Below are 12,942 nucleotides of genomic sequence, written 5' to 3'. Positions count from 1 at the left end.
CTGACACAGAATTGTCACCCCCTTGAGCCCGGGGTGGAGGGCCAAACAACCTGGGCCTGTCCTGGCTCGACCACACGGAGGTCACGTTGTCCTGAGCAAGACACCAGCTCTCTGAGCCTCGCTGTCCGCATCTGGGAGATGGGGATGAATATCATGTCTGCCAACAGGGTTGTGGGGAGGGCTACAAGGTGAAGCGAGGCTGGTGGCCCTGGCCAGGGGCCTGTCCCTGTTCTGGGTCCCACGGCTCTCCCCACCTGGGCCTGAGCTATGGTCCTTGGTCCCCAGGTCTAGCCTGGTGTCTGCTGCAGCCCAGACCCCTGCCCTTCACTGGCCACAGTCAGGAAACAAAGCAGATGGGAGACCTATGTTCATGAATGTGGATTAAAGAGTTTAGTTATGGAAAAGGTGATCTTTGAGAACTTCAAGGGTAAATGGCTCTATGACTTGGAATATAATTTCTGCAGAGAGGAAAAGCTGGGCTTTGCCTGGGAGAACAAAGGGAGTCCAAACTGCCCATCGGGTCATTCACTGGGGCTGGACACTCATTCCTGACAAGCCAAGTCCCAGATGTGAGCCCAGGGTGACAAGAACACAGTCCCTGCCCCACTGAGCTGAGTCCACGCCTTCCCCTCCCCCGCCCCCACCCCTAGGTGACCCAGGCAAGAGGCTGCTCAGTGTGGGCTCAGGACGTCTGGGTCCTCAGCTCAACTCTGGCGCTTTGATGACGTGACAGGGTTTTCCACGCTGAACTTTGTCCCGCTCTCCATACGGCCCTTATCACAGGGACGGCATCACCGCCTCCGTTTACTCATCTGTCTCGACAGGACTAGACTGTCTTCCTGGCGCTACCGGGCCCACCTGACACTACAGGATCTTACCGTCGGGGGTGGTCGGGGGCGGGTGAAGGTGCACGCCTCTCCACTCACATTCCTCGTCCGTCCCCGTCGGTCCAGCAGCTCACCGCCCCCCACATCCCTAAGACTTCGCTGCCCTGAGCCGGGCAGTTTTCCTCCCGCAGGTCCGTGTCCACGACAAGGTGACTCCCCGCCCCAGCAGGCGCTCCCCCGGCCCGAGGCGGCGCGCACGCCGCTGCCGCTCGCGCTCGGCCCCTGGGGCCGTTCAGCCCGCCGCCTTCTCCCGGGGTCGCCGCCGCCCGCCCGGGGCCCGCGCTCACCCATGTTGACGAAGCTCATGACCAGGTCTGCGCGGCCCAGGCGCCGCTCGGGGGCCCCGCCGTCCTCGTCGTCGTCGCCGGCCACGGCGCGGTACAGGTCGAGCATGAAGAGCGGCGCGGACGCCGGCAGCAGGGCGGCGGCGGGGGGCGCGCGGGGCCGGGGCCGCCCGGGCAGCCCGAGCACCGCCAGGATCTCGCGCTGCAGGTCGCGGCGCTCGCGCGGGCCCAGGCGGCGCTGCGGGCAGCCGAGAGGGGGGCGCGGGCCGGGGACGCCGCCGCCGCTCAGCGCGCACAGCGCCAGGCCCAGCAGCCAGAGCGGCCCGGGGCGCGCGGCCATGGCGGGGGCCCGGCGGCCTCACCGCGCGCGCATCCGCTCCCAGCGGGGCCGGGTCGGGGCCGCCCCGACGGCGCGCGGCGGGCCTGGCTCGGGGCCGGCGAGACGGGGCGTGGGTCGCCCGCGCACGCGGCGCGGTCCCTAGAGCTCCCCGACCGTCGGCTGCGGCCGCACCGCCTCGGGCAGGGGCTCCTCCGGGAACCAGGGACGGTCGGCTAGTCTGTCCGTTCCGCTGCGCCCGACAGTCTGGCTGCTGCCGAGGCCGCTCCGTTTAGAGGCGCAGGGAGAGCTGCCGTCGGGTTCGGGGAGGTGCGGACCGCGTCCGTACCGCGCTGGCTGGCCACGGCCGCCTCTCTCGGTCCAGCTGGGAGCCGACCAATGGGGGCGCAGGGGCGGGGACAAGGCTCTGGGAAGGGGCTGTGTGTGGCTGGAGATGAAGACTGAGATACGACTGGGTGTAGCTGATACAGCGAGAAATCCGCAGTCGTGCTGTCTGGGGCCTAGCTGTTGTCCTGGACTCCCTTCCCCTCGCTGCCTGTGCTGGCGGGAGGGCGCGGGGACTGGGCCTGGGGACCCAGGGTAGAAGCACTGTCGGGGAGATCAGACCCTGCGCTCCCGCGGAGGCGTGTCCTTCCTTGATCGCCCTGCGGGAGCCGGATCCCAGCTCTTCATCTGGCCCGCGAAGTGACCCGGCAGCCCTGCCTGATGCGTGGGATGTCGCCCCAGGACCCGAGAAGTCTCAGTCGGGTCTAGATGTGGAGGGGGTTCGCGGGTACCAGCCAAGTCTGGAGAGTGGGTCGCACCCCTCTGGCAGCAGCATCCGGGCCCGAGTTTCCCGCCACTGCAGCTGCTGGCCGGCCTCACGGCGTCTTCCCCGCAGTCCCCTTGCGTGAGCCTTTGGGGGGCTCCTTCCGGGACATCTGACACCTGTCGGGTCACTGCTCCCGGCGCGCCCACCCGCCTGGCTCTGGCGCGCTCTCGATCGGCGCCTCTGGCCAGCCGTCCCAGCAGCTCCAGCAGTCGCGCTGTCATCGCCAGGTTTGCTGTGCGCCCTCTGGACCCCGGTGCAGGTCCAGCCGCGCGCGGGATATGCCTCCCGCCGGTCAAGGAGCTCTGGCGACCTTCCTGATCGTTTGCATCTTAATTGTCACGGCCCTCAGCGGTTTGAGATAGGGTTCCTCATAAAACTCCTCGATTGACTAGCTCCGCAGAGCTCAGTCGGTAAAGAATCTTCCTGCAGTGTGGGAGACCCAGGTTCGATTCCTGAGTTGGGAAGATACACTGCAGAAGGAAATGGCAACCCACTCCAGTTTTCTTGCCTGGAGAATTCCATGGATAGAGCATGGGGTCCCAAGAGTTGGACACGACTTAGTGACTAAACCACCACCGCCATTCTGCACAGACCCTTCCCTAGGCGCTAATCTCACCTCGTTTTTTCATTTATGGTTAAGGAGCTGCACCGAGAGGAAGAGACATGTAAACTGAGCTCCGAAAGCTGGAATGAATTGGTTAGGAGTGGAGTGTTTCAAGGTGGAAGCAATAGCTTGTGTGAAATGAAGGCTGCGACTCCAAACAGCGTAACGGTAGCAGATGGCAGTTAGCACTGTTCCTGTACCAGCCATGTTCTGTGTCATTTCTTTCCTGTTCACACCTTGTTATAGGGGAGTTGCAACCTCCCATTCCCCACCTCACTTAACAGATGACGAGACAGAGGCACCCAGGGGTTAAGGGACTTCCCTCAAGTCACACAACAGTGGAGCTGGGTCGGAGTAGGTAAGCACATGCAAGCTAGCTGTTCAGGGAAGCCTGGAGAGACTGGGGGGCAAGTGACCAGGTGAGGACTCTGGATAGCAGACGGTTATGGCACCCCAATGTTGGTTAAAGATAAAACTTCAAAATAAATGTATGATTTATTTTATCCAATAAAATTCAGATTTCCCCAAGATCACACCAAACTTAAAAATATATCAAATCTTAAATCCAGTCACTTGCTGGTGTCATAAGTCCACGCCTAGTCTTGCTTTTACCCAATAGGTAAATCTCTACAAGACTGCTAAACCTGGTAAGAATGTTTCAGACTAGCCATTCAAAGTGCTCAGGACCTGACCAGAGGCTGGATGCAGAGGGGACTATGGATTGGAGGGAGCATGGACTCAGGACCTACAGCTGGAGACAGGCACAGTAATGCGAGGGATCCTCTAACAGAGATGGGATGGAGGGCTGTTACGGTGAGTCCACAAGGCTTGGTGACTCTGCATGCACAGGCAGGGGAGAGTTGAGGTGTCCCCTCGTCAGACTTAGTCAGGGTCTCTGAGACCTCCTGCCCTCTTTTTTGTCTCTGTTTCTGGGCTTCCCTCTGCATTTCCTCTTTAAGTCCATATGTCACTGGAGGCCTCAGATCTAGACTGTAATTCTCCCATTGTGTACTGTATAATACTGGTCTCCCAGCAAGACTGCAAGCAGCCCCAGTGCAGGTCTGACTCTTGTAATAGAAATTATCTCCATTTAGGATGAGTGGAGATGGCTGTGCTCTTGAAATGATGGCCTCACCTTCCCATAAACCACTGGGTGCTGATCTGCACTGTGCCCTGAGCCAGAGATGAAGCTGCCCAGCTCCCTGCCCTCCAGTGGCCCTCAGGGGTTGTGAGTGAACAGTCTTTTTGAAGACAGAAAAAGTGGGGACAGGTGATCTGTGAGTGGGATCCTGGAACTCCTGAATTTGAGAGGAGCTGACATGGGGAAGGTTTCTTGGCGAGTTCAGTTCAGTCCAGTCGCTCAGTCATGTCTGACTCTCTGCGGCCCCATGGACTGCAGCACACCAGGCTCCCCTGTCCATCACCAACTCCCGTTCACTCAAACTCATGTCCATTGAATTGGTGATGCCATCCAACCATCTCATCCTCTGTCGTCCCCTTCTCCTCCTGCCTTCCTTCAATCTTGCCTGGCATCAGGGTCTTTTCAAATGAGTCAGTTCTTCGCATCAGGTGGCCAAAGTATTGGAGTTTCAGCTTTAGCATCAGTCCTTCCAGTGAATACTCAGGACTGATTTCCTTTAGAATGGACTGGTTGGATCTCCTTGCAGTCCAAAGGACTCTTAAAAGTCTTCTCCAACACCACGTTCAAAAGCATCAATTCTTCGGTGCTCAGCTTTCTTTATGGCCCAACTCTCACATCCATACATGACTACTGGAAAAAACCATAGTCTTGACTAGATGGACCTTTGTTGACAAAGTAACGTCTCTGCTTTTTAATATGCTGTCTAGGTTGGTCATACCTTTTCTTCCAAGGAGCAACTGTCTTTTAATTTCATGACTGTGGTCACCATCTGCAGTGATTCTGGAGCCCCCCAAAATAAAGTCTGTCACTGTTTGCATTGTTTCCCCATCTATTTGCCATGAAGTGATGGACCAGATGCCATGATCTTAGTTTTCTGAATGTTGAGTTTTAAGCCAAGCTTTTCACTCTTTCACTTTCATCAAGAGGCTCTTTTGTTCTTCTTTGCTTTCTGCTATAAGGGTTATCTGCCTATCTGAGGTTATTGATATTTCTCCCTGCAATCTTGATTCCAGCTTGTGCTTCATCCAGTCCAACATTTCTCATGATGTACTCTGCATATAAGTTAAATAAGCAGGGTGACAATACTCCTTGTCATACTCCTTTCCCGATTTGGAACTAGCCTGTTGTTCCATGTCTAGAGTCAGGTCAAACAAGGGCTTCCCCAGCCACTTGGCAACTTTGTGATCTTGGGCAAGTCACTGAACCTCTCTCAGGCAGTCCCTCATCTATAAGTGAGGCTCATGATTGTAGGATTATGTAAGAATGTACATAGAGCCTTAGCACAGAGATGGCACACAGCAAGCACTAAATACGTTAGCTATTGTTATTCAAGGTTCCAGAACCTGCCCTCCTCTATCCTAGCAGACACCAAGTCTGCATTCCTTGTTTAGCACTTGTTTCACAGACCTGCAGTTTTAACCCCTTTCCTGTCATCCCTAAATATTCCACATGGTCTTGCACACAGGTATTTATTGAATGGAAACGCACTTTCTGCAGCGTGCACCCTAGCTGAACTTTGTTGCAAAGACTGAGGGAAACCCTGAATTCCTTGGTAAGAAAAACAAGTGACGGTGGTCCAGATTCTGAGAAAATGGAGATCAAGCTCCTTCCAGCATGCTTCTGCAGCTAGAAGTCTAGAGGGGTAAGCAGATTTTGAGTGAAAACACCTTCCTACAAAGTTCCAACAGCCTGAAGTTAAACTTGATTCCACAGAGAACAGAGTAATTAAGTTCTTGCTTCAGAATCTGTCAGGCTGCACATTCCTTTTAATTTGGATATTTGGCCTCAAACAGCTCTGGCAATCATATCATATGTCCTTCTTACTGATTCCCTTATCGCAAGGGGAGTATGACCCAGTGAGCAAGGATGCAGGTGGATGAGGTTGAATCCCTCTTACCTCTCAAGTTCTCTAGTCATTTCCTAGTCTAATTCCTGTGTCAGAGTTACTTAATATTTGGATGTTCTAATTATTATAAAGCCAACCAGGGGCTGAAGGGAAAAGAACTGGCAGGCTTGGATAGGGAGCCAAGGACTAGATTCAAGGTCCACTTCTGCCGTTTATTATGTGATCTCGGGAAAATTACTTTCTTCCCACTTTCCCATTTGTTTCTCTGTCTATAAAACAAAGGAGCTAGATTTGATTCCCACTTTTGTTTCTACCTATGAAATCCTATTTATTCTACCATTTATCCAGAAATTTCAGCATACTGTGGGAAACTGGCCCATATTCTGAAGCTCTAAGGCCTGTGATTTCTACAACAGAAATCTTCTTACATACTGGTTATTTGTTTAATGATCTAAGTGGGGTAGACAGCCCTACAGATTTACATTAACAACCGTCTGATCGCTTCTCGGCCTTTTGGCTAAGATCAAGTGTAGTAACAACCGTCTGAGTATTTCTTTGTTCCTTTGTTAAATGAAATTAATGAGAATAAGATATACAAGAAAAAAATTATTAATGAGCTCCATAATTTATCTGAGATATCTGGATTTGAATAATACACTGAAGTACCTAAAACACAGTCATTCCCCAGAGTAATATGTTAAATATAAGGTAATGGTTGAGAAAAAAAGCAGGAAATACAAAATATTTGTTACTGCAAGCAATTTTAATACAAAAGTGTGTCTTGGTTTTAAACAGTTCATTGGTAGAGCTTCAGTTTCTGCCTCAATTAAAACCAATTGAGATAATCACACAGCAACATGGTCGGAGCTGAAGAGGAACAGCAGCTAAAAATCAGGAGCCCCAGACAGCCCCTCTTCATGGTCACTTGGTCAGTTGACTTTATTACGCACAAAAAAAGACGGAAGCAAACGGGACTTGTTAACAAGTGTGCTGGTGAACTCCTTTCAAGGACGAGCGAGTGTTTGTTTTATGTCCACATTTTCAGAATAGGCCCGTGGAACTCATTCCTCAGTTTGTGGGAAGTTGATCGACCATTTTAAATAAATAGCAAAAAATGCAGATAAACAAACTAATTCACGATGCCACCAGGGAGTCTCCCTTTGCTGACGGCCTGGGTCCCAGTGAGCACAAGTTATTAGTGGCCAGGTTGGATAGGAAGTCATGAACCAGGACTCTTAAAAAACCCCAATGTTCTGATGTTTTCTGAACAGTTACGTTCACCCCTGAATTCTAGCAGCTATCTGTCCTTTAAACGCCCAGTACGGAAACAGATTCAAAGACAGCATTGCGACGAACTCCTCTTGCTGTATCCTGTGCAAACATTACCTAGATGAGGTTCCCTCTCTTCAGCTAAAATCACGCAACATTAAAAACAATGGAAAAAGCAATCAGAAGTGCCCTCCCCTCGATTCTCACTAATTGAGGTGTCTGTGATTTACAAAAAAAGAGTTCCTAAACACTGCAGGATTCTTATTTTTTTTTAATATAATTTATCTTGCTGAGACAGCAAGTCAAGTTTATAAAGAAGATGCATTTAGGAATAATCCTAAAAGATAAAGCAGGTTTACAACCCTGCACCGCGCAGAAACCCTATTTAGAGGCTTTTTTTTTAATACACATTTGCATCTTGACCTTTTTGCTTGTTCTCAAATATTTCATTTCTGGGCCCCATCCATTACAGGGTTACCAGGAGGCAAATTTTATCTACATAAATATTCACATGAAAATAGTAACTTACAAAAAGAAAAAAAATAAGGCAGCTTCATAACACAATTATTCTTTTACACTTTTAACAATATAACTTCTCCCATTCAGAATAAATATACACCCAATGCATGGAGCAGGATTCAAAGTGGAGAGAGGCTTGGGGGTGCTTGTACAATGTTATCGCTTGGGGCCCGGAGTCCTGGGGGAGGCAGTGGTGGTCTTCTTGGACATGGTGGGGATTTTGGAAGGCTTGTTGAGCCCTCTCCTGGAGCTGCCCTGGCCCCCTGCGGCACTGCTCTCTGAAGTGTCTGAACACGCGGACTGTGTCTCTAAAAGGTCAAAGTCAGAGGCATCGCTTCCTCGACGGCTGCTGGCTCGACTCCCGGCCCGACTCCCAGCTCGACTCCCAGGGCGACTGGCTGACTTTTTAGGGTCTGAAATTTAAGAAAAAAGTGGCAGACTTAATAGAGACAGCATCGGTGGGTGGGGGATGGGTGGAGGGCATGCTGGTGGTGGGGTGGAGAACAAAGAGCTGGAGGCCAGGGTTCTGATTCTAATACCACCTGATGTGCTGAGTGACCTTGGGCAAACCAGAGTCTTTCTGAGTCTTGGTTCTCTCATACACAGAAGTTGCCAAAGCCTTTTCTGACTTTAAATTTCTACCTGAGAAGCGTCCAGAGAAGCAGAAAGCAGCTTCTATTAGCAGCACTGTCACCTCACACGCCCCCATGGCGGAGTGGAGCGGGGCTGCCCTGGGGCCTCGGCTCAGAGGAGAGAGCCTCATGGGTGGACTAAGAATGGCGGGGAGGAGGGCCGGCAAATAGAGCAGCGAGTGGAAGCCAAAGCCCTAGGTTCCCAGGAGGAACGTCCGCAGGTGAGCAGCCGTGATCCTCCCCTGACTCTCAGCTCCGAGCAGGCATAAATATGGTGTGTTAGGAGGGCCCGGCTCCAGGAAGCCCTTTCCCCTCTTATATTCTCCCCCGTGCGATCATTTCTGATGACGAACAGGTCTGTGGCTTTGGCTGTGGGAGCACCTGCTCTTGAGAGGCAAGGTCTGAGCCAGCTGTCCTCTGGGCACCACACCTGTGTTTCTCTCCTTCTCTGCTCCTCAGGGAGCAGGGAAGCGCTGCCGAGAGCCTGCTGTTTCCAGATCCCCAGCCTGGCCGTGCCCCTCGCCCTTATCCCCAGTGGAGAAGTGCTGGGGCAGGTCCTTACCTGCCCTGTTAGTTTTGGCGCCTGTGGACGCTGGGGAAGAACTATTGCTAGTGTCGCCAGCAAGGGATGTTCGACTTGAATGAAAGGCGGGTGTGGGTCGTTTCAACTTGCTGCCTGTTGATGGAATAACCTTAAAAAAAATTAAAAGGTCATATTTACTTGGTAAAATCGTTGACAGAAATTCCACTTTACAAGGTTTACTTGAGCCCTCCTCACTTCTAAAAAACTGAAAAGCTAGTTAAAAGTCCAGGAAAACAATGATTTATTTTGAAAGTATGCTAGGTCACGAATTTTGAGCATGTCCAAAACAAAGCCTTCATGAGCCAATTAAAGGTTTTAAAATGTCTTCCAATGCCTTTTATCTTACTGACAAATTTCTACTAGAAAAAAAAAATCCTCAAATGCTAAGATTACAGTAGTCATAACAAACAAATATGATAAATGAGTAAAGGTAAGAAATCCAAATATTCCAAAGTATCAAAGTGTTGGGTTAGAAATGTGACATATGAGTTCTAACCCCAAATTGTTAACATGGAGATCCAAATATTACTCCAGTCCCTATTATAGAGATGCAGTAAATTCAGTGAAGTTGATCTATTTCTTCACTGGTAGAATGAAGATTAAATTACTTGACCTGACCAAATAAACGATTAGGAGAAGCATGTGAGAGTGGGGCTGTGATATGAGAAACAAGGCTCTGAACGACCTGGGACCAGAAGGGCCTGGGTCTGGACTTAACATACACTGGCATGTGTGCCTTCACTTCTTGCCCTGGAGACCAGGGAAGGAGCCTGCCTATCTGAACCCCACTGCTACACACTCCCTTTTGTTCAGCCCACTGCAGCCACTGGCCTGCTGCTATCCCTTCAACAGTCCAGGAAGGCTCCCTGTGTGCTGCCTGAAATCTCCCAAGATAAAGCAGAAACTCCAGAAAAGCAGGGACTTTGTCTGCTCCCTGTCACACCCTAGACACCTAATACTACATCTGGCAGAGACAAGCGGCTCAATATAAACTTGTTGAGTGAAAAAGTCACATGCAGAAGTACTTCCTAAACTGGCAAAGAGCTGGCTAGATGTATGTTTATCATTACTGATGCTGGTAGGAGCTCTATTTGCCATGAGTGTATATTTTTTAAAAAAAAAAGAATTTGGAGAGAAAATATTTTAAATCTGAGTATCACTCATGCCACAGCATGCTCTTCTAATTTTTCTTTGAAATCAATCATATACATTGTTTTCCAGGACTTTTAAGATGTTTATACAAAGAAAAGAGTAAAGCAACCCATTTCGTTGTGTTTCTTTTTTCTTTATAAAGAAAGAGCAAAAGCGACAGAGGGATTCACATTCCAGCACAAACCCTCCTGGCCCACACAGGAGGAAGAGCACCAGTTTCAGAAGCTACTGCTGCTGGGCAGATGTGGCCCCAGAGATGTCGGGCTGGGAGTCTGCGCCAGGACAGTGTGCAGAATACCAGTAGTTAAGAGAAGATGAAACTTTGAAATGAAACCAAAGGTAAAACCTTAAGACAGAAAAGCTGATCAGAATCTTATGAGAATTGGCACTTCATAATTAAAACATTAAAAATTCTAGAACTTTTGAGACTTTCATGAAACTGGAGTCACTAAAGAAGAAAAAGCAGGACAGGCAGGTTGAATCATGGGGTTTTAGTGTCAGTGGGTCCCCACATCACGTTCGAAGCCAGATGAATTTCTGAACTGAAGCGGGATGAAACCCAGAGAAGCGAGTCCATTTGTGGACACTGGCTTCTTGTACCTCCTGTTTACACTGGTTGAAGCTTTACACAACTAAACGCAGTGCCATGTTTTGAGGCACAAGAACCCAATGTTTCCTGGCAGGAGCTAGAAATGTCCGTTGTACCGCTATCAGACAAGCTGCTAGTCCACATTTTATTTCTGAAACACTGCTCTTCCAAAAGCACTTGGGCATTTTAATGACTGCACTTGAACATGCTGAACTGCTGGCATGTGTATTCAAATCAAGGCTATAGAAACCTAAGTGCCTGGGCCAAGGAATTCAGAAACTAAAACCTGAGCCTCAGAGCAGTGTTCACAAATGCTGTGCTTGGCTGAAGGAGGCAGCACCCAAGCCTCGGACCAGTGTGGCAATACCAACCACCCCCGGAATGTGACTCCGGGCGGGAGGGTGCCAGCCACTCTTCTGTCCTAAGCAAAGATAGAACACTGTTGAACATGCACCGTCGTTGAATTTCAAGTGTTCATAACTCGTCTGTGTCACACATGACGTCTGGAGACTCCAAGAGGCCTGATTATAAACAATATTGATAAACAAATCACCCGAATGACCACTGTTTACCACCCTGAACAAATATCATTCTAAGGACTGTTGGGAAGTTGTTACACAATCCAGTCTCAGGCATCTCTCATTTATCTCCAATTTTGGTGAGTCCGAGTTAGAAACCCCTGAAACACAATGGACGGGATGAATCAGCCGTGAAAGCAACCACCATAGATGGAGAAGAGCACGGACTCAAGTCAGGAGGAGAGCTGGTCAGGCTCTCGGCACGAGCGAGCGCCTGGCCTTGCCTGTGTCCTTAGTCAGCAAAGCCATACTCTACCTCGGGGCTGGGCAGCTGGAGGTCAGGATAGTGGCTCTCCCTGACAGGGGTGCCAGCTCTACTGTTTACCAACCAGGGTTTGTCATAACAGCGAGAGAACTGAAGCGGAGTCTGTGAAACGGAAATCCAAAGGGAAGGACGGGAACAATTGAAAGTGGAACACAAAAGGAGCAAATTGGGAACATAAAATAAACAATAAATAAATAAATAATAAATAGAAGACACTAAATTTTAAAGAAAGAGAAAACAAAATAAAATGTGCATCAGTCCAACGGGATGAAAGGGGCCAAGGCAGAAAGGCAGCAGCGTTCTCCATCTACCCCCACCATCACAACACACTTCTCTCTTGCTTAGCTGCAGCTGCACAGACAGCGCCTGGAGTTTCAGGATCAGGAACTCTGGATGGGTTCAAACTCCAAGTGGGAATACGTGGAAAGAAGCGCTTTGGACCTAACAACTCAATTCCTATTTGAACGTCCTTTGCGGCCATGTTAAAGGTCCAGATCTGTGTACCAGTAGGGCCTGGCCAGCCTGGTCTACATGTCTTCAAGCCTCTCCTCACTGGAGTCTTTCAGAGGCTACACTGAACAATGGCCAGGTGCAGAGCTGGGAGCGGGGCAGGAGGTCATACCCGAGGCTGTACGTACCTTGGTGCCACTGGCTGGGGTGGCTGGAGAAGACGGCATGGATGTACAGCTGTGGTTACTCTGACTAGCACTTGAGCTGGAACGGGTAGGGGAGGCTGCGCGGGAAGATGGTTTGGACCTTCGACCCCGGGACCGGAAAGGGGTCATGCCCTGGGATGCCCCCTCAGGGAGGATGAATTTCTCTCTAAGTTCGATGTTAGTTCTACCTCGCGCTAGAAAAGGGGATAAACACACACATACGGTGACAGTTAACCTTGAAAAGATACATCTTTGATGGTCACACCGCTGCTTGACCCCACGAAAACAGTTATATAATTTATAGGTTTAGTACCATCTGCGGCTTCTTTTAAAATAGAGATAGATTCCTGATTTATCAGCCTTGTCATGATTCTTACCCACAGCAGACACATTAACGAATAACCCCTTGGTTTGCTGTAATAAAGAACTCTCTGTGTACCAAGCACCGTCCCATGCTGCGGTCACACTCTTGCCTTGCCACTGTCTCCTGGGGTCAGGAGAAAGCAGATGCAGCAGTCCACAAACCTCCCAGGCGAAATCAAAACCCCTCTTTTCTCTCTCACAAGACATGTGTACTTTATGCTCAACTCTCGCAGGACACATGGCAATGAAACAGTAGAGAAAAACAGATCACTGCAATTGACATCATCTAGACAAGGGTCCCCAACCTCTGGGCCGCAGACCGGTACCTCCTATCAGACCAGGAGTGGCATTAGATTAGAAATAAAGGGCACAATGAATGTTATGTACTTGAATCATCCAGAAATTACCCCCTCCCCTGGTTCTGTG

The 12,942-nt window shown here is 50.2% G+C and overlaps 2 protein-coding genes and 1 pseudogene across 20 annotated transcripts in view; 1 reads left to right on the top strand and 2 right to left on the bottom strand.

The window, feature by feature from the left end:
- The window catches only part of LOC129541464 (bone morphogenetic protein 8B-like), a 43,202-nt gene extending 41,386 nt beyond the window's left edge, over positions 1–1,816 (bottom strand). The window contains exon 1 of the mRNA XM_055403385.2: positions 1,175–1,816. Within this exon, the coding sequence (XP_055259360.2) occupies positions 1,175–1,511 (337 nt within the window). The 5' untranslated portion in view covers positions 1,512–1,816. The remainder of the gene's footprint in view (positions 1–1,174) is intronic.
- A 4,591-nt stretch (positions 1,817–6,407) lies between these two features.
- Positions 6,408–6,504, top strand: LOC129541919 (U2 spliceosomal RNA; annotated as a pseudogene).
- A 150-nt stretch (positions 6,505–6,654) lies between these two features.
- The window catches only part of MACF1 (microtubule actin crosslinking factor 1), a 332,059-nt gene continuing 325,771 nt past the window's right edge, over positions 6,655–12,942 (bottom strand). For 12 of the 19 annotated variants that reach the window (XM_088835151.1, XM_088835150.1, XM_088835152.1 and 9 more), the window contains 4 exons: positions 12,136–12,347; positions 11,489–11,599; positions 8,893–9,022; positions 6,655–8,111 (listed from right to left, as the gene is read on the bottom strand). In XM_088835151.1, coding sequence (XP_088691277.1) covers positions 7,855–8,111; positions 8,893–9,022; positions 11,489–11,599; positions 12,136–12,347 — 710 coding nt within the window. In that variant the 3' untranslated portion in view covers positions 6,655–7,854. The remainder of the gene's footprint in view (positions 8,112–8,892; positions 9,023–11,488; positions 11,600–12,135; positions 12,348–12,942) is intronic. The other 7 variants (XM_088835158.1, XM_088835159.1, XM_088835160.1 and 4 more) reach the window with 1 other exon arrangement.

The sequence above is a fragment of the Moschus berezovskii genome, chromosome 4 (genome assembly GCF_049115385.1).
Source record: "Moschus berezovskii isolate FMDL1 chromosome 4, NW_MosBer_1.0, whole genome shotgun sequence".
Classification (NCBI taxonomy): domain Eukaryota; kingdom Metazoa; phylum Chordata; class Mammalia; order Artiodactyla; family Moschidae; genus Moschus; species Moschus berezovskii.
Note: the sequence above shows the minus strand (reverse complement) of the source record. Positions and strands in the feature narration are given on the sequence as shown.